This window comes from Sparus aurata, chromosome 23, assembly GCF_900880675.1.
Source record: "Sparus aurata chromosome 23, fSpaAur1.1, whole genome shotgun sequence".
In the NCBI taxonomy this organism is placed as follows: Eukaryota; Metazoa; Chordata; class Actinopteri; order Spariformes; family Sparidae; genus Sparus; species Sparus aurata.
The window spans coordinates 12,269,200-12,289,020 of NC_044209.1; the positions used below are offsets into that span (position 1 = coordinate 12,269,200).

The following is a 19,821-nucleotide window of genomic DNA, read 5'->3' on the forward strand; positions in this document are numbered from 1 at the left end:
TCAAATATTGATAAGCTGCCCATTCTTCCCCAACTTGATATGTGTATTTCGTGTTGCTCTCTTCTCGTGGCTATAAAGAAGTCATAAAACTTCAAAATTATCTCTAAAATGTATAATATTACTTTAAATTACAATTGCGATATTCTGGATGAGAGATATATAGCCATTGTGGTATGGTGTATGCATAGGTGTACAAGCCTCATTATTTGGAAAAATACAATTCAAGTCAAGTTTTACACCATTCAACAGAGACTTTATTTTCAGTTCAGCAAATAATTTACTGCCTTCAAAAGAGTGTATTTATATATGAAGCAAAGAAATGCTACTGATGATAAGAGAAGAATTAAGTCTACAAAGCAACAGTCTCCAAGATCCTTCATTTGGCACAGTGAATGAGACGACATTCACCGTTTAAACAATCAGTTTTAAATAAATACATAATGCATCACAGCAAGCAGCCAAGTTTGTAATTTTGCATCAACATAGTGCATACAACATCAAATCTGATAACAATGATAACTGTCAATAACTATAATGATAATGGCAAGATTGAGCAGAAGCAATATAATTTACAATCAGTGCATGCTCTAAGCATAATGACATTCATGTCCTCACCTTTTCTTATATGTCATGTGACACTGGGTGACGATGCACGCCAGAAACAGCGAAGAATAAAATAAACACTGTCTTTGTAAACAGTATTGCAACAACAGATGAAACACTTAAGGACATTAAATTATTTAACATTATATTTTGGCACTGAATTTTCATTACATATATAATGAAAATATATAACCTCCCACCACCTTGTATAAGTGTATATATGAGGCTTATATATATAATTTATTATATATATCAACCTCAATTAATATTAAGTCAGATATTTACATTCAATTTGTGTGTGTGAGATACATAGAGAAGGAAAGACAAAGTGAGGAAGAGAGAAAATGACTGTGTTGGTCTCAAACTTTTCTCATGATAGAAATGAAGGTGTTCTTCCCTTTTACAGTTTCACTTTGTAAAATGTCACATGAGCCACGATAAAAACTAAAGAAAAACATTCAGTGTGTACTGTGTCCTCATGACTGTAACTCTAGATAGTTACAAATAAAGTATTGCCAAGTGCTCCAATGTTTTGGCCTCACGATAATTTAATAAATAAAATCACTTTCCCTTCACCCTTTTCCTCCCTCATGTTCTCATACCGCCCACACTCGTGTTTTTTCAATTTCTTACCCTTCATAAGGCACCAGTCCGAATGATGCAGAAAGCTGGACCGTGAAGTAGGACCCACGTTTGGCAGACCACCATAGATCAGTGCAACAAATCAAAATAAAGCACTTCCACAATCGAGAAACCAGAGATAGAATGATGGTAAAAACAGAAAGATTACTTAAAACTAATGATAAAAGGGGAGTGAGGCCTGATGAATTTGTTTTTCCAAAAGAATTGAATCTTTCTGTGGTTTTTAATTCTCACGAAGACATATTTCTTCTTTAAATGGATACTTCATACTCCCGTGTATCCTGTTGGCAAAGTGAGAAAACAATCAGTAAAACATAACCTAAGACTCTAAAACAAATAAATATTTAAAAAAGACATACACAAGAACTACGCATAAAATAGTCTAAGGTATCACTTAAAATAAATATAAGGAACAGTTTTTACCCCTGCCTCATAAAGAGGGTTGTTGAAATCGGACTCGACTGTAATGGGACTGTAGGAGTGTGTGTGAGAAAGAGACTTCCAGAAGTGCGGCTTCCATTCTAGTCTGCAGATGCTGCAAATTAGAAAATAAAATGACACATAACCACGCAAATAAAGGCAGAAGCATGTAGATTATTGTGAACAATGAGAAAAGTATAAAAAAATGGCAGAGATGGATGAGCGTCTGTGATTTGATAGCCAGCGTACTCACTTTGTGTAATACATGTAAATTCCTCCAATCAGAAGGATGACCAGGATGATTGGCAGGATTATTGCCAAAGCAATGTTCTCACTCAGGATCTGATGGGACGGCTCGAATGACTGGGACACTACAGAAAGAAGAGGAAGACGCTTTGTAATTAACACTGATGTTTTTTCTCTTCACAATGCATTCTTTTTTTGGTTGTTAATCAAAAATGTCAAACAGATTAAAACAGGCTTCCAGATGAGGAGGAAGTCTACATTTTTAGTATAAAAATTAATGCTATTTATTTTATATCTTCGTTTACATGAATTGCACAATAACTTGAAATTGAAATATTGTTTCTTTCATCTCCCAAGTGTTACAGTTTACAAAAACACTGGAGCAGTGTCTGTCACAGTGTCGTTCATAATATCACCACTAGATGATGCCAAAGTAAGGAATTAAAAGCCTAGATGTTGTAGCTTGGAGGTAGAAACAGACATGTTTTCTTCTCTTAGCGTTTTCAAGTGGTATTATATTTGGCACTGCTGTCACAAAGACAACTGCAGTGCTTTTGTTTTCCTAATTGTAGCAACAACAACACAGGGCAAAATGTGAATTCATTCATTCATTGAGCCTGTATTTCATTTCTGTCCGACATACTGTTGTCCGACAGAAGTGAAAGCGAGGATACACAGGAAGTGTTATTTCTCTATAGCAGCTACGTTGTACAATCAACATTTACTTCATAATTGCCCATTGCCGGATTAATAATTATGTCTGAAGAACATGTTTGACTTTATACACATATCACGGCTGGGAGAAGAGAGAAGAAATCACCTTCTAATTTGTGATCATCCAAGAGCTCCTCATATGCCACTGTGTGATAAAAGAAAGAGAGAGAGAAATGAGATAAATTATCATAAACTATACCAGAAAGTCCAAAATGCACCTTCAGCATCAGCTCACCATATCTGATGCTGATCATCAGTATATTCTGTTACTAAGATCATGGTATGATAAGAGCATTGTACCATTGTATAATCAATAAATTCTAAAATAAAACATTGTTAAAGAAAGCTAATCCTGAAGACAGACTAGTATATACACGAATGTTGAGACAATAATGACCTTTACCTTTGCAAAAGGGCGGCGGGCTGTTCCACTGAGAAGGATGGCCGGGAACACAGCTGATGATGACCTCACCGATAAGCTCGTAGCCCTCGTAACAGAAGAAGCGCAGAGTTTCTCCTGCCTGGTAGCTGTGCTTGTATAAGGTTTGGTAGCCGTTGTCAGGGACACCGGGGTTTGGGCACGGGTCGTATTTTACTGTCCAGGGCATGCAAAAACACACAGAGGACTGTTGTGAATTTGTAGTTCACTTCCAAACGTGCAGCAATAAGCATAAAAAGAAGACAGATAATAGCAGCCAAGTCCAGGAGAGGGACTTACAGACACACTTTGGGCTGCGGTCGCTCCATTTGGGGGTGCCGGTGTCTCGTCCATGGCAGGAAATTTGGCTGGGACCCTCCAGCTGGTAGCCCTGGTTACAAGAGAAACGGACCACTGTTCCAACAGCAAAACCTGCTTCAGGACGCACTGAGCGAGCGCCGTTTACCACCTCTCCAGGATCAGGACACTGCTGGACTGCAGGAGACAGAGTCAGACACAGATGATTGCTTTTAACTTGATTGAGAGAGAGAGGGGAGAAACCAGATAGAGTGGCAGAGGCTGGGCTGTGTTCACTGCTCAGTGGTGCATGGAGCCAAAAAAGTTAGACTCCCTGGGTATGATATTACCCAAATCCAAAACTGTGGAGCTCATGGAGCGTGTACAACAGAGACATCCTCCGACCAAGCTGCTAACTTACGGTTTTGACCCAGTCCATCTTGAATCATTTGAGTAATTTCATGGGGACACCAAAAAAAATGTATTGACTGCTTCACAGCAGCTTCTTTCACAAAGTAAGCTAATGTCAAAAGGCCCTTGTGCATCAGGGGAAGTTGTAAAAGTCCCACTACGCATCTCACCTTTGACACATGTCGGTGGATTGCTGCTCCACGAGAGATCCCACTGGCAGGTGATGATATCAGAGCCACTGATGTCATATCCCGGTTGGCACTGATAGGTCAGCACACTGCCTCTCACGGGGGAGGAGTGGGAAGAGCTGATCCAGCCAAAATCAATTTTGGGGAGGGTAGGGCAGGTGTCGTTTGGCTCGACCTCTGCACCACACAGAAGGACAGCAATAAAGGAAATGACGACAGGTTATTTATGATCGCTTTCTCAGTGGACCCACTAGAGAGAACGTGTCCTGTTCATGGTCGACTTCTACAAAAGCCTGCTGAATATTTCAATTATAATTTTTTTTTTCATTTTGAGCCACAATGAATGTACTTACCACGGTAATGAATGAGGAATCCCTGACTCAGGATGAAACTGGAATCATCGGGATCACTCTGAAACTGAATGGTGACCTCTGACCCTCCAGACACAACCTGGAAACGCTCTCTTGACCCCAGGTATTGACCGATCACATGGGACATGAGATCACGACCGTCAAAGACGGTCAGCACATCAGTGTGGCGGATGTTTAAACTTTAAGAAGAGAATAAGAAGCAGAAAGGAGTTTTCACTTCAGAGAGATGCTGTTTTTAAGACGAGCAGTCCACCCACTTGGTATTTTTTATTAGTCAGTACAGAGCACAGAGAGGAAACACAGGAGATTATGTAAAGCTGCAACATGATATTATTTTCTTTTCCCTTCCATTTGGAATATTATTTTCCATAAGGGTAAAATTTACATATGGGCCAAAGATTTTCAGTATTCTACCTACAATCTGCAAACAAACATTCATCACAATAGAAACTTTATATTAGATGTTAGAAGGAAATAAAACAGAATAACATGAGTTGAAATTGCCTGAATGTGGTGCACACATGATATGATTTTGATGCCAAGATGTTAAATTCCTGAATAATTTCTGCACAGCGTGTTTCTCTCTGATCTCTTTTCTACCATCTTCCACCAATCCAAGTCTTGACGTGTATGAAAACCCTTGGCATGTAAGATGTTATCATTTGGCAGTATGGGGAGATTGTCCTACGCATTTAACGACTACTTGCCAACTAATCTTTACATTTTGTGCTCAGAGCACCGTGATATTGAGAATAGCAAATAACAAATACCTGGTCATTATTACATCCTTTTTTTTTGGTTAGATAATAATCATCAACCTGGTAATGAAGCCTACTTGGCTGAAAGAATATTTGACTTCAATAAATTAGAAAATTAGAGGCAGCAACTGCTTAAATCAGCGATACTCACATCTGGACATCCAGCTCGATGCGTTTCTCCTCGTTTCCGTGGATCTGCCATACACAGTCCAGCCCCTTGGAGTAGCTCTGGGGCCAATCGGGAGACAGGATGGTGCCCAGTGGCTCGGTCAGCTCCCCTCCACACAGAGCTAACAGAGCAGAGGAGAGGAGAGAAACGGAGGTGAAACAGACATAATGATGAAACAGGTGATGAAATAACAGAAAGTGGAAAACGAGAAGCACCTGGAGAAAAATGAAATATTGATGGTGGGAGTGAAATGATCAAGGAGAGATGATAAAGATCTCAGAGAGTTAAAGACAGTTAAAGAAGAAAGAAGTGCTAAAACGTGTATGGTATCAAAAGCAAACAGCTTCTGCTTTTTCCCTTTAACTTTACTGGGCATGTTTGTAATTGTAAAATCTGTTTTTGTTCTTTGTGTCCAGGTGTTCGAAGCATGTGCATATATTTAAAAGTTAAAACACTTGAAACAACACTTAAATAGTCTCTAAAATGTTCTTACTTATATCGAATTCAACATTGCCGCAACCTCCGCATTTAGTTCTTTTTTTTTTTACCATATTGCAGCTCAGGTAAGATAAATTAAAGAATAATGAGCAAGATCACTTTGACACAAATACCTAATCACTTCACATTAACCACAGCATCTTTTAGCCGATGCAGAAAAACAATGTATCATTACAGAGGTGACAACTCCAGAGTGCGAATTAAAGTGAGAAGAACCCAATGTAGCACTTCTATTACCATACCAACAGACACTGTTGCCTGTGAGAAACATTCAATTAAATATTTGTTTGGAGGATGCTGCTGACTTTACATTAAATGCCAAGACAGAAAGCAACTCTAATTAAAGCTCCAATTAAAGCTGTGGCATGAAATTGTGAAGCGACACACAAACACACAGCTGTGGAGAGAATAAAGGATTGTTCACAGAAACATGTGAGAAACAGTCCATGAAGGCAGTTACATACTAAAAACTTAGAACTCAAAAGTATATTTGACTAAATTGTAGTCAAAATATTTAATTACAATTGATATAAGACACAGTCGACTAGAGAGTGACATTTCAGTGACAAGACAATTATTATATAATCATTAATTTTTAATTCCTCTTGCAGATATCTCACACAAATTCTGGAAAAAAAATATTTTTTTTCCAGTGTACAAACAGTTCCATGGTAACATTTTAACCACAACAACATTTGTCAATTTCAGTGAAAGCATAATGAGAAAATATGAGCAGAATCATACCTAATACTGAAAAGCAGCTTTCTTTCTAGTTAGGATCGCTAACATATTTGAACATATTATCAATCACAGAGATCCTCAAGACAACGATTAAAACTCCAACCTCTTCTCCTGATATCCCAACAACCTTATACATCACTGTTGAATGTACTTGTGCTTTACTGTAAGCAGATATACCACATGACATGATGTCTTAAATGCTTCGTTTCAACTATAGCAACTATGTTTCTCTGACAGGAAGCAATATCTCTGTCAGTTTTATGTATATCTGCCTCAGTCTCTCTGCTCCTCTCAGTTTTCACAGCATGGCAGCAGATGAGCAGATGACACAGTCGTCAGCGTGGTGACAACATCCTGACACTTCAGGCACCCAGTATTAACAAATCAAATTACTTTCTCGCTTCTCACAAAATTTGCAGATCTCCATGTGTTCAATTCAATCAAGAAAATGAAGCCAAGAAACAACAGAATGAAGGACGAGAAACAGGAAAATAAAAAAAAAGTAAAAGAACAAGTTGATGCTGATCATTCATTCGAAATACAGCCTAAGCTCCTACCTTTGCACACAGGCTCGCTGTCGTTCCAGTGGGGATTGCTGGGGTCGACACACTCGATCGTCCCTGAACCTTGCTCCATGACAAAGCCTGGAGAGCAGGTGAAGGTCACAGTGGTGCCCAGCTGATAGGTGATGTCACTGCTGCTGAAATTTCCATGGGGCATGTAAGGCTCCCAGCAGTGTTCATCATCGAACGCTTAAAAAGAGAATAAGAAATTATACACCAGGTGAAAGTATTCCCCTATTCCACAGATCCTGGTTTTGTATTCTAGTAGTTCTTCCCCTGCTTGACGTCATTGCCATACCTATTTAATTGAGGTGGGAGTGAAGCTTTTCACTTGGGATGACCCAGAATCTCAAAACGTCTTGGCTAGAAAAACCCAGGTGTAAGACGCTAAAAGCTGAAGCAGTGAGCATCTCCAAAGCCTAAAATAAATCCCAGTGAAGCGTGGGCAGACTGTAAGCACTTATGTGGCTCATTAGGGTGCTCTTAAAAAACAAACTGATGAAAAGAAAGGCTTGGATATTAAGAAGGCTCTATTCTATTTACCTCATTCCCAGTTAAGTTACAATATGTAAAATATCCAAGTATCTGAAGCGTCTCTGCTCACCTTCATAACGCAGAGCCAGAAGCAGAGGGATGGAGGAAGAATCAGCTGTAAGCTCCAGGTACAGTGTGGAGCTCTCACTTAGCAGCCCACGCTCTGGGACATCATCCAGGTCTGAGTCAAAGAGCGGTGAGGACAGGGAACTGTTTCCACTGCGTACAATTAACCTGAGAGGAACAAAGCTCAATGGTAAGCTCGAGAAATAAGGGAGATGTATCTGAACAGGGAATGTGAATTTATATTGACATCAGATTAAAGGTAATGGTGTAAAATGTAGGACACTGGTGTAGAATGAAAATGTTTGATGAATGTTTGTATGAGCAAAACACTTTTCTTTTAGCATTATTTATGATAATTACATGTAATATTTACCTGTCATTAACCTCAACCCATGTGACTGTGGTATCTGTAGAAGTATCCACAGAGGTATACTTTTATTCATATCTCACTGATGCTTTATTCTATTTTTCCAAGTTTTCATCACTATGCCAATCAATTTATTCCCAATGACAACATCGGGATATTGCAAACAAATATTGTTTGTCATTTACATTTTAAAAACTTCTTTAAATCAAAATAACAATGTATCAGGGTGCTGGGAGACCCCAGTCAAAATCACCCAATTCCACCATTTGCAGTTTTAATAGATGGAACTATTTATCGAGGCTAATTTAAAGGAGACACATATTGCTTATTTTCAGGCTCATAATTCTATTTTGGGTAACTACTAGAATAGGTTTGCATGCTTTAATCCTTATAAAACTAACCATTTTTCTTATACAGACCATTGCTGCTGCACTGCTCTGATTGGTCAGCTCACACATGCCCAAGCTAGCACCGATAACAGTGACAGAGCAGCTGTGCTAAATCAATTCTTACATGCCAAAGTAGTCACTAGGCATAAATGATGCAAATGTTTGACATGGTTATGTAATGAGATGTCACGAAATCAAGGAATTAAAGGTGGGACTACTGACGAGGCGAGAATAGTGTTTTCTGTAAGAAAGAAGCTGACTTTGGGCTTTTAAATCAACAGGCATTCTTCAGCCCTAAAACCAGAGTCACAAACAGATTCTGTTACACACACGCTAGTGGAAACACAAACTTACTTATCATCATCCTCATCCAGTGCAATCCTTTCAAAGTGCAGGTGGAGTCTGTGTCCCTCTTTGGCTTCTATTAACCAGTGGCAGCTTAGGTTATTCCCATTACTGTGGTTGCTGACAGATGGAGGGGGTGGAGACAATATCCGGCCCACTGTTGCGTTACGAATCCACCCTCCACAAGACACAGCTTAGGAAAAAAAACATGCCACACATTATTTTCAAAAGGCTAGCATGTAAATCTACTGTTTCATTTAATTCAAATCCAAATCTGTTTGCTGACCGACACACTGGGGCTCAGGAGTGCTCCAGTGGGGCTGTGTTGTGTTAACACAAGTAGCCACCTCATGGCCGCGAACCTGGAAACCTGGATCACAGTGGAAGTGTGCCTGACCTCCAGGATGGATATCTGTCACTGTCACTCCGCCACTCTCAGGAGACAGAGGGAACGGGCAAGACAGCAGAAAGGCTGTTGATGAAAACAGAGGAAGAAAACGACATTCATTCAGTAAAATGGACAATAAAATGTTAAGTAGACAATTCAAAAGGGACATTTTCTTCTACACATCCTGACAAAATGTGTGACTCTTCAGCTTTCCCTCCGCATTCCACCAAATAATCAGTAGCGTGTTGATCTTTACAGCTTTAGATCTTCAAGATGCTGTCAGTCTGGCTTTTTCTTCACCTTACACATCACCACCATGAATGCCAGATTGTCCCAGGTGACTCGACTGAGCAGAAGCCATCTTCCACTGGCTGTCACTTCAACAACACTGGCATCATCTACCATGATCAGTCAGATTGTCTACTCTGCTTGAATGTTTTTAATTCTTTCTCTGAGTAACACTCCTTTATGTATAGAGAAAAACCTTACTCTTACTGTTAAAAATATTCTTACTGTTTAAAAAAAACATAAATCCAAGTTGCACCTGAAAACATCTCTCAAACATTTGTAGTTATTTCATGAAACCTGAAGGGTTATTTTACCTTGATAATGGAGGCTGAACACGCCATGGTTGGTCTGTTGGAGACTGCGATAGTGGATGTACACCTGATTGGTTGTGCTGCGAATCACCTGGCCCTCTCTCATCAGGGTCTCGTTGGCTAAGAGCTCTGGTTCCAAACCTCCATACCCCATGATCGTAAGGGACTCTTTCTTAGAAAGGTTCACCTTCCTCACCTGGAGGGAAAATGAGAAAATAATGACACATGCAATCACTGATCTACAGCCTTATTTAACTAATGCTCTGCAGAGTTAAAGTCTTAATATCCGAATATTGCACCATGAAGATGAACAAAGAAAACATTTCTTAATTTGATAAATTAATGATGGACATTATATCCCCATCTTTTGAGTTAGTTTAATTAACCAAAATTCCACACGGGCCTTATTAGCTAAAAGTTAATAGTGTGAAGCTAATAGACCGTAACTGTGCTTCAATATTGTTACTATTGGAATTATGTCGTAGAGGATGTATACAAAATGTTAATCATGCAGCCAAAACTCTGAGAAGAATCGACACAGAGACGGGGTTGCAAAAAATGGATTCCGTTTATTGCTGGGCTGACCAAGCCTTTATACCTCATTTGTTTACACAGTTTCTTAGTGATGATCTGGACCACTACCAAAATGTCAAGATGTTCATTGGCCCATTGTTCTCTATCTTTCCTAAAAAATCATTTAACTTCCAGTAATCTTTCCAAAGTTTGTGTGCGTGTGTGCGTGTTTTACTCATACATGTATGTGTGTGTGCTGTTCTGTTTGCTGGTTGGTTTGGTGTATAGGTTTCCTGTTTTCAAGAGTTCTTGAAAGTCCTGGCAAGTCCATGCGGTTATGTGTCGGTGTGTATGACGTTATCAGTATTTCTCAATCCCTGTTTGTCTCAGACTCCAGTACAGATTAACACATTATTATTTAAAGGTCAATACCGGTCACTTAGTCAGGCCAGATTTCTCAATAATTGCAGTACACTCCCATGTGATTACTGTTTCGTTTTGTTCTTAAGATACAGATAATTATGAATGGTTTGCCTTCTCACCATGCACCAGTGACCTGCTGCTATTTATTAGACTGAAACATTGTGTATGTCAATTGACATCTGAAATCCCATGAGATAAAAGATCTAATAAGGTTTACTTTAAGTCTAACTTTTGTACTGTCAATATTCCCCTCATTATTGTATTAGAGATCAATGAAAGTGCATTAACCAATACACGTAGATCAAAGACATCATTAAAATGGACAGTGGAAATATGTATTTGAAAAGATGAATGTTAAATGGAATCACAGGACTAATGCACCTTACCTGAATTTCCACACCATAACCTGCATACACAGTGATGCTGTAGGTGCATTCCAGTGGGGAAAAAGATGATGTCGATGCAGGATCTGGTGACTCAACAACATCCTCCATTGCTGACAAAGTTGCATTGCATTGTACTGTGAGGGGAAGAGGGAAAAGACAAGGAAAGAAAGAAAAGGTAAAACAGTGTGGTGAGAAATACATCTAATGCTTTTTAAATTACATTTCTAAATCAAACAAACTTTTTTTTTTGTATAGCAACAGCATGACTCACTTTAATATAGTTTAAGTACTTTACTCAAAGGCTTCGTTCGTTGCTATTTTCCCCTAGCCAGCCAAACAATTTTTGGAGCTGCTATCATAGGGAATGGTAACATATTTACATGGCCACAGACATACAGTGTACCCTTGGTACAGTGGGAAACAAAATGATATTAGGAAAGAATACACGATCATTGAATAAGTTCAACTCGTCCCCACACCCTTAAAATCTGTGACCTCCCCACTACTACTACTGTTACTGGACAATGTGAAGATAACATTGTTTAATATTGCAGTGATGATACAACTTGTAATAAATAAAATGTGTTATTCATGTATAATAATATTTGCTTAAAGATTTAGCATTTATATTTGCTCTTCTCTCCCTCCTGAACCATCATGTAAGCTAACCTTGCAGTCCCCATCAAACTGACACCAATTAATCTGAAAGTAGCTGACAGCTAGCTGGGGCTTCCTTTGATAGGCCTAATGATGTAAATGCTTTTCCAGTGAATCCAGGCTCCCATCTGATAGGATGCATGCTGAGTGTGTATGCACGGTGCATATAAATAGAATTACTTTTCAGATTAATCCCGTTTCTGGCAGTCTTTTGCTGTGTAGTTATTGTGCATGTTCATTTTGGCGATGAAGAATAAAGACTTTTGATAATAATTATTATAATCATTAGAATTTTGTTTGTGGCCATAGGTGTTTCTAGGTGATTATTAAAGCTGTATTACATGTTACATTTGGCTGCATGTCATGGCACAAAAATGTGCCTATACCTTTTGCACTTAATATCAAAATTTCTTCTTCTGCATGAAGATACCAGTAACCTGTTTTTCGTGGACAAGGATTGGTGAGAGCGATTACTGCTGAGAGTGAACACAGATGTACTTGTGCTGTAATTAAATGGCTACATGGAAGCTTCCGTCAAATTAGAGGGGGCAGATTGTGTCTGGCTAACACTCACAAGAATTATAACTATACAGGTCAGACTCTACTAAGCTGCTATGCTGTAATCAAATTAAAACTACATTTCTTGTGTGCATATAAAGGCATTTACTGGTTGAGGAATGTATAAAAACAAACAGCTATAACTTACATAGAAGAGCTTTTTTTGTGGTTATGGAAGAGTCTACTTGGGTATGCACCCCCCCAAAAAACACAAAATGCAAAATTCTCCTGTGCTGTTAATCTCTTTCAAGTAGGTCAGTGGTGAAAGATGCAAATCATAGTCATCACTGACACCAAAATAGCTGTGCACTGCTAGATAGGCAGTGACAAACCCCCCTACTGTGCACATCATCAAAATATCTAATGGATCAAGGGAAACATCGCTGAGCTCAAGGAAAATGTCATCTGGCAGTACAATTCTTTGTGGTAAGCATAAACTGAAAGTTGAATATTATGTATTACCAAAGTTTTAACAGTTGTTAATAACATCAGTCAGTTAATACTAAAAACTGTGCTAGTTTTCCAAACTAGTTACTACGGGACATTTGTGCATTGTTGGCAACCCATGTTTTTTTGTTTTGTTGACTGATTTTAAGCAGGTCGTTATCATGTGTGTCTCATCTTTGGATACATTTCTCTAAATAGAGAAACATAAAAAGTATGAATGCTTGGGCCATTTCGATCCTGAATGCTTACAGTGAGTTGACTGGACCACACCCACATTAACATGGTCCCTCCTGTTGTCTCAATATTGGTACTGTTGTGTAATGGGGGGCAGTGTCTAATACTGGGTGTTGTAGACAAGAGCAAAACTCAGCCAGTGATCAATCAGGGGCATATGTATCACAGGATGTTATTCTTATTCTACAACTTCTTCTACTTAATTGAAAGATTGTAGAGTCGCTCAGCTGATTTGAAAAACATTAAAATCATGATTTGTAAAAAACAAAACAATAAAAAGGCTCACATAATTATCCAAAGTATCAACATATTATTCACAGATCTCTGCTATATTTATTGCCACAATAACCAATAAATCACCACCTACACTTCGTATAATCGAATTTCCCATCTCAGACAGTGGACAGGAGCAACACATTTCTTCCTCATCTATGGGCTTGTGAGACAGGGAAATACAATCTGATAATAACAGCCTGGCGTTTCATCACTATGTGGCAGTATGCAGCTGTCAGTAACATTGGGCAAAAATTAAAAGTAATTCCTAGTGAGTACTGTCTGAATTAAAGCACTGCCTTCGGTGAAGCAGTAATGTGTTGGATTGCCCTGCATTAAATTATTTTATTGACCGAATGACTGACTGAAACTGCTGCTATAATTCTGTGGAATCAAATTATTGATCACAAATTGTAACATAAATTGCATCCGGGGAGGAAAGGGCTTTACAGTCCATTTGATTAACAAAGAACAACAAAAAAAGGTGTCTGCTTGATGCATCAATAAGGGGAAGGCAACCTAGCACCTTGCACATATACAGTATAGCAGATTTAAAAAATGTGCTATATAGTAATTCAGCTGACAGTGATAACTGAGCATACAGAACAGTGACAGTAAATGAAAAATGTGCCACTTTAATTCTGGTCCTTTCTGCAATTGTTAAAGACAGACAGGATTTGAGTTTAGCAGACACACTTGGGTGCCATCACATAATTCTTTCACTGCAGAGAGTGTATAATAACGTGTGCCCACAACACATAATGTGCACGAGTTGAGCATATTAAAATCCTTTCAAGAATTTTGTATTAATAGATTAACATTTTAGGAATTAAGCTTACCTTCTTATTTAGAGTTAGATGAGAAGATAGACATTACTCTCATTTCTATACTGTAAATACAACATGTGGACAACAAGTAGCTGCTTAGCATTAGCTTAGCATGGTGTAAAGACTGGAAACAGCTAGTTGCTGTCCAAGGACAACAAATCTTCTAACTAGAAAAATGGATGGTAAATGGACTTGCATAGTGTACATGCAAAGTGTTTTTTTCTGCTATTTACTAACTACACAAAGCACTTCATAACCCTTGCTACATTCACCCATTCACACATTCACACACACATATATACACTGATGGCAGAGGCTGCATTGAAAGGTTCAGACCTGCTGATCAGGAGCCACGCAGCGTTTCCTTACAAAAGTGCCACACAGTATTTCTGTGCTCAGTCATCCACACTCATCCACACATCGATGGAACAGCCATCGGGAGCAATATGGGGTTCAGTATCTTGCCAAGGGATAATTTGACATGCAGCTGGAAGCTTGAACCACTGACCTTCTGATAAGTGGATGACCCGCACTACCTGCTGAGCCACAGCCAACTGCAGTGCAGCAAAAGCTCACTGATGTACAGATTATATCTTGTTTATCTAACACTAAAACTCTAGTTACGTATTTAGCCTGTTGTTGTCTTTCTGCTAAGCAAAGCTAAACAGCTGCTGGCGGTAACATCATATTTAGTACACAAACAAGAGACTAGTACCTACTCACACACTCACGGTAAGAAAGAACTAGTCTATTACAGAAATACATGGCATATTTGAGACACTTCCTTGCTACGTAGAAGGTGTTTTATACAGGGTTGAAATGACAATTCTCAGTGAAGAGAAAACAAAAACAATGGCACCACAGAGAGTGCTTGACACACACACACACACACACACACACACACACACACACACACACACACACACCTCATTCATCATTCATCTCATGTGTCAGAAAAGTTGAGATCCATTTACTCCTGTCAAATAGAAATACCAGTACGCACACACACACACACACACACACACACACCGACACACGCACACACAAACATTCAGCCACAAGCCAGACACACACATGCACACACAGACACACTGTCAGAAAAGATGAGAATCATACACTCCTGCCAGACACAAATACAAGAAATGGACATTATACATAGTACTGAAATGATTCTGAGATATATCAAAGCTCTGCCTACTGCATTGTGTTTGCCATGATTACAGTAAAATGATGTTTAACCGAGATTGAGATAAACGTATTGAAGTTTAGAAGTTTCATGAAGGAAAGGCCAAGGGAAAGTGATACTACACTGTTTGGTAGAAAAAGGAGTGTTACACTCAAGGCTCTGTCAGAGGGGGGGATGATATTTTTTGATTATGATCATGAACATAAAAGAATTTAGCATGAACTTGCTATGAGTACAGTAAAAGGATGTGTAATGTTTACCCAAGACTGAAATAAATGTATTCAAATTAGAAGTTTAATGAAGGTAATGTTAAGACAATATATTTAGGTTGTGTTGGAGGAAAAGGTCAAGAAGAAGTGACAGAAGCACTGTTTGGCAGAAAAAGGAGAAGTGTGTCTTAAGTCTCTGTCTGTCATGATCACTATGAGAATTAAGTATTAACTTTGCAAAGTAAAACGATGTGTGATGTGCAACAGTGATTGAAAGAAAAATATTGAATTTTAGAAATGTATGAAGGAAATGTTAAATCAGTAAATAATCTGTGTTGAGCTGAGGCCAAGAGGAAGTGTTAAAGGACTGATCAAGTGGTTATGAGGACAGGAGGAAAGGCCACACATCGGGCAAGGGCACAGACCATGACCACGGCGTGATGGCATTATGAAATTGCAAACCGTCATCAAGAGACGGTTAACCACCGTCCAAAGTAAGAAAGTATATAAATCAGAGGCACAGACTAAGGTACGTTGTTCCACTCGCTCCAGCCTTGAAGCAATACCTGAGTATGTGAGCAGTCTAAACATTGCGAAAAGGATTACAACAAATAAATTGATTCATTATTTACCGTGTTTAGATTTCAAAATCATTTTTGACAATGATTGATGGTAATTGAAGTAAGTATTGTACTGTATGCTTTGCCCTTGCTAAAGTCTATGCCATAAAACCAACATAATGTAGGTAAAGTTAAAGTTGAGGACATTGATTTTATGTCTGTTTGATGGAAGTAAAAAGTTAGGTATTAAGTGTGCAAAATATCTTAAAGGTTCTTAAAGGTTACTCTAGCCTACCAAATTAAAACAGTCCCTTAAGGGTTAACCAAAAGCCCTAAAATCCAACTTAGCACCATAACAAGTGCACAGATCATTTAGAGGAGAGCTGCCATTAACAGGCGTGGCTGGTGGGCATATCTGACTCAAGGGCTATTCATGTCAGATGCCAAACCGGAGGAAGCAGGGTAGACGGTCGGATCCAGGCAGTGAGAAGCTAGGCGAGTCTCCTCACTACCAGCTTAAGAAATCCCTATTTAAATTCCCACTTTTTAAGCAACCTTTTGTAGGTTTAGGGATCTAACCCTTTATAACAGAGAGCTGGTCCAGTGCCTCCTGGAAGGGGGCAAACTCGAGATCTAACACATGACATTTCCGTCCTCATATCTAGTGTAAATCAGCTGACGTACATCCTACCTATTCAATCACATTTCCTCAACTCTCGTTTGTAGCTGTTGCTCGAATTATGTCTTTTATTTCATGAGCAGAATGAGTAACAGCTCTCATCCACCTGCAGTGAGAGCTGCACAGGCACCCCGGCCAAAAGGAATGTTGTAATGTTGTCTCACATCTGACTATCACTCATACAGGGTGCTATTCTGCTCTTCAGCACTCCCTATTAGTATTCTGGTCATGACGGCATCACTGACTGACTGGTTTGTCATATTAATACTTCTCTTCTTACAATTGAATGACTACAAAAGTGGTGAACAGTCGTGCCCGATGATTAAGAGCAATGTGTTTGTCGTAATTATACGTAAAAGACAAAAAAGCATATTGAGACATTATTGTCAAGAATATTCTGGATACAGAACTTTCCATGTGACAATGTGAAAGAACAGCGAATGTCCGAATTCTTTCAGGTATGAATCTAAGCCCCTCTGGTAGGTCTTGCATGCTTCTCTGTAGCTCCATACATACAAAGATTTTTACTTGGATTAAAATGATCATTTAAGTACACAGAGAGAGCTATGAAAGCAAAGTGAATGTGTTCCTGGTTCAGCCACTTAGTAACAGACCATATAGATCCTGAATTTACCTTCCCTACCCTGTGCTTTGTTTTCTGCACCCATGTTTCTGTTTTCAGTGCCAGCTATCCTAACCATCACCTAAGTCAAGATGCACACATCCATGTTACAGACATTTTACTGACACATCTGACAGCTTTCTTCTCACAGCAGTTCAGGCTGGTAAACCATCTTAAGTGCAAACACTTATTGCATTGTCCCTCCGAATGTTTATAGCATTAATCCTGAAATGTAAAAATACAAAAAACACATTATTTGTTACAGAAAAAAAACAGAAGCATGTATGAACATAAACACTTTGCTTGACTATTTTCAACTCATATTGTTACCAAAAATCAAGCTAAAAAAAAGCTACAATTCTAAAATCCATACTGGATGCTGAACGTGTAACAGAATGCAGCTTCACATCATCAGCAGGTAAATGGGAAATTGCTGCATTCATATAGCAGGTAGCTATGTTAGCTCCATAGCTAGCTTTAAAAAATAGCTTTAAAAGTCACCAAAGAATGTCTATGTCACAATGCGACAATCTTCTAAATAATAGAAAGCACTTGTGAATCTTTCTTTGCGTGTAACTCACATACAGTAACCTGTTGATGTTTCAACATGAATATTTTATGACAACATGTTTCATGTTACCTTGTCTGTCAAGCTCTTCTTGTTGCTATGTCTTCAAAGAGAGGAAGAGGAGACAAATTGCTGGAGTCGCGATGGGAACCAATGTCATTCAGAAGGAATTCACCGTCACTGCTGCCGCAAATGAAAACTGAGCACCTCTAATGCCGCCGCTGAAATTCTGAATTATTTGCTTGTGCATTTTCACATCACTGTATCAGAAAACTTCATCGATAAACAACCAAAACTCAGGGGAAGCCAGGTGGTGGCATGCAATTACCTGGCATGTGCATTGTGGTTATGGTGGTCGTGGTGATCAGAGTGGTGGTTGTCTCCTCCTCGATGGGCAGTGAGGACATGGTATTCCTTGATCCTGTCTGACTGGCTGCAGCTGACGAACTTAAAGCTGTGGTGAGCAGGCCTGGTGATATGACTGTCGCTGTTGACTCGGTCTGCCCCATCCCAGGCACAGCTTGTGTTGGATTGGTGGTAGTGCCTGCAGAGTCCAAAGGTTGAGTTCCAATGAGCAGTCATCATTCTACTATAGCTACATTACCTAAGCCATAAAGGCCTGTGTTAGTTTACCTGTGCCTGCAGAAGCCTCTCCTAAGTATTCCTTACTCTGCAGGGCAGCATGGATCAGGTCACCCAGAGGGTAAGAGTCTGGGGTGGATGTTGGTGGTGCATCAGGCTCAGGAGTCATAAAGCTCATACCTGCAATAAGTGGAGGTAATTATTGTTTGCAAAAACAAACTGAAAACAATCTATATAGTAGGGAATAGCAAGCAAACCTCGAGATATGAGATAAAATAAAAATAAAAAACAACACACTGCACCAGACCGCGTTTGTGGTGGGCAACAAATGTGCATGTATTGGAGAACACACACACACACACACACACACACATGCACTGACTAGAGTTACCTGAAACTAGGTGCATCATAGTGACAGACATCATCATGGCAAGGCGTGTGAACCCCATGGCTTTGGATGAAACTCAATGACCTGGGAAGGTTAAAGTGAGCAGATTGATTAGCAAACTATTATATAATCATGTAAATAGAACAATTACTGTATCTTGTACTGTCATGTAATTGCTTATCAGTGGCTTGTAATTACTGCAGGCTGCACACAGATAACCCATGTTGGCTGGAGTACTAATGAATCGCAAAATATTAGTCATAATTTAAAATGATATCGCTATTCAGGTACTGAGCATATGTTTACATCACACAGGCCACGATGACTCGGATCAGAGGATCATTGAGATGTGATACTGTAAAAGCTCAATCTGGAAAATATCCATTCAGTTGATTCAATAGAGATGGTGTATATGACAATTAGATTGAAGTTGTTTCCGCAAGTCCAGGTGAAGGGGACAGGTACACATCGCACACGCTATAAGGTTAAATATTCAGGCTTCCCCCCTGCGTTTTCTCGTCCAAATCTGCAACAACATGCCCGAAAATGCGCTATTCCAAAATTCACCAGATGAGCCTGGCCTCACCGCAGGTGGATACTAAACCTTATTCTATCATCAACCTGTTAATGGTAATGTGACAAAAAGCCTCTCCGCTGTCGTTCGAGGCGTTTCCTCGGTGAAATTACCAGCCTGCTGTGTGACAAAATGATGGGGCTATACCAGGCAGCATCACTCGCACCTCCCCCGGCCCTCTTTGTGCGGAGGACGATTTTTGGCATCAGTCATCACAACCGTGAGACCGTCAACCATCTCAGCAACGTTGAAAGGTGCATGCCGCTTACCTTTGTCTTCAAGGCGACGTCCCGTGCTCTGTTGCTCGGACTGTATCCTGTTGCTTTAGGCCCCGAGAACACGGCGGGGTTTGTGCTGGTGAGATGCCCCTAGCTGGTTACCGTGTGGTTGACGCATTCGGCTATGATG

The 19,821-nt window shown here is 39.5% G+C and overlaps 1 protein-coding gene across 1 annotated transcript; it reads right to left on the reverse strand.

The window, feature by feature from the left end:
• Nucleotides 1–231: 231 nt before the first annotated feature.
• sez6l2 (seizure related 6 homolog (mouse)-like 2) lies at nucleotides 232–19,818 on the reverse strand. The gene is made up of 19 exons (XM_030407416.1): nucleotides 19,683–19,818; nucleotides 18,843–18,923; nucleotides 18,503–18,631; nucleotides 18,198–18,413; nucleotides 11,050–11,183; nucleotides 9,731–9,923; nucleotides 9,027–9,212; nucleotides 8,750–8,933; nucleotides 7,644–7,807; nucleotides 7,034–7,228; nucleotides 5,220–5,358; nucleotides 4,293–4,489; nucleotides 3,922–4,116; nucleotides 3,344–3,538; nucleotides 3,029–3,220; nucleotides 2,732–2,770; nucleotides 1,919–2,036; nucleotides 1,669–1,780; nucleotides 232–1,526 (listed from the first exon to the last, which is right to left on the reverse strand). The coding sequence occupies exons 2-19, from the start codon at nucleotides 18,898–18,900 to the stop codon at nucleotides 1,497–1,499; spliced, it is 2,676 nt and encodes an 891-aa protein (XP_030263276.1). The 5' UTR covers nucleotides 18,901–18,923; nucleotides 19,683–19,818; the 3' UTR covers nucleotides 232–1,496.
• Between the last annotated feature and the right edge of the window lie 3 nt (nucleotides 19,819–19,821).

What these genes read in the sequence shown, in the direction of transcription:
- sez6l2 (XM_030407416.1), bottom strand. Translation starts at nt 18,900, where the DNA reads ATGGGGTTCACACGCCTTGCCATGATGATGTCTGTCACTATGATGCAC. An exon ending in AACCACAATGCACATGCCAG is followed by an intron (nt 11,184 to 18,197) that starts GTAATTGCATGC and finishes TTCCCCTCACAG; the next exon opens with TACAATGCAATGCAACTTTG. An exon ending in ACCCTCTTTATGAGGCAGGG is followed by an intron (nt 1,527 to 1,668) that starts GTAAAAACTGTT and finishes CTTTGCCAACAG; the next exon opens with GATACACGGGAGTATGAAGT.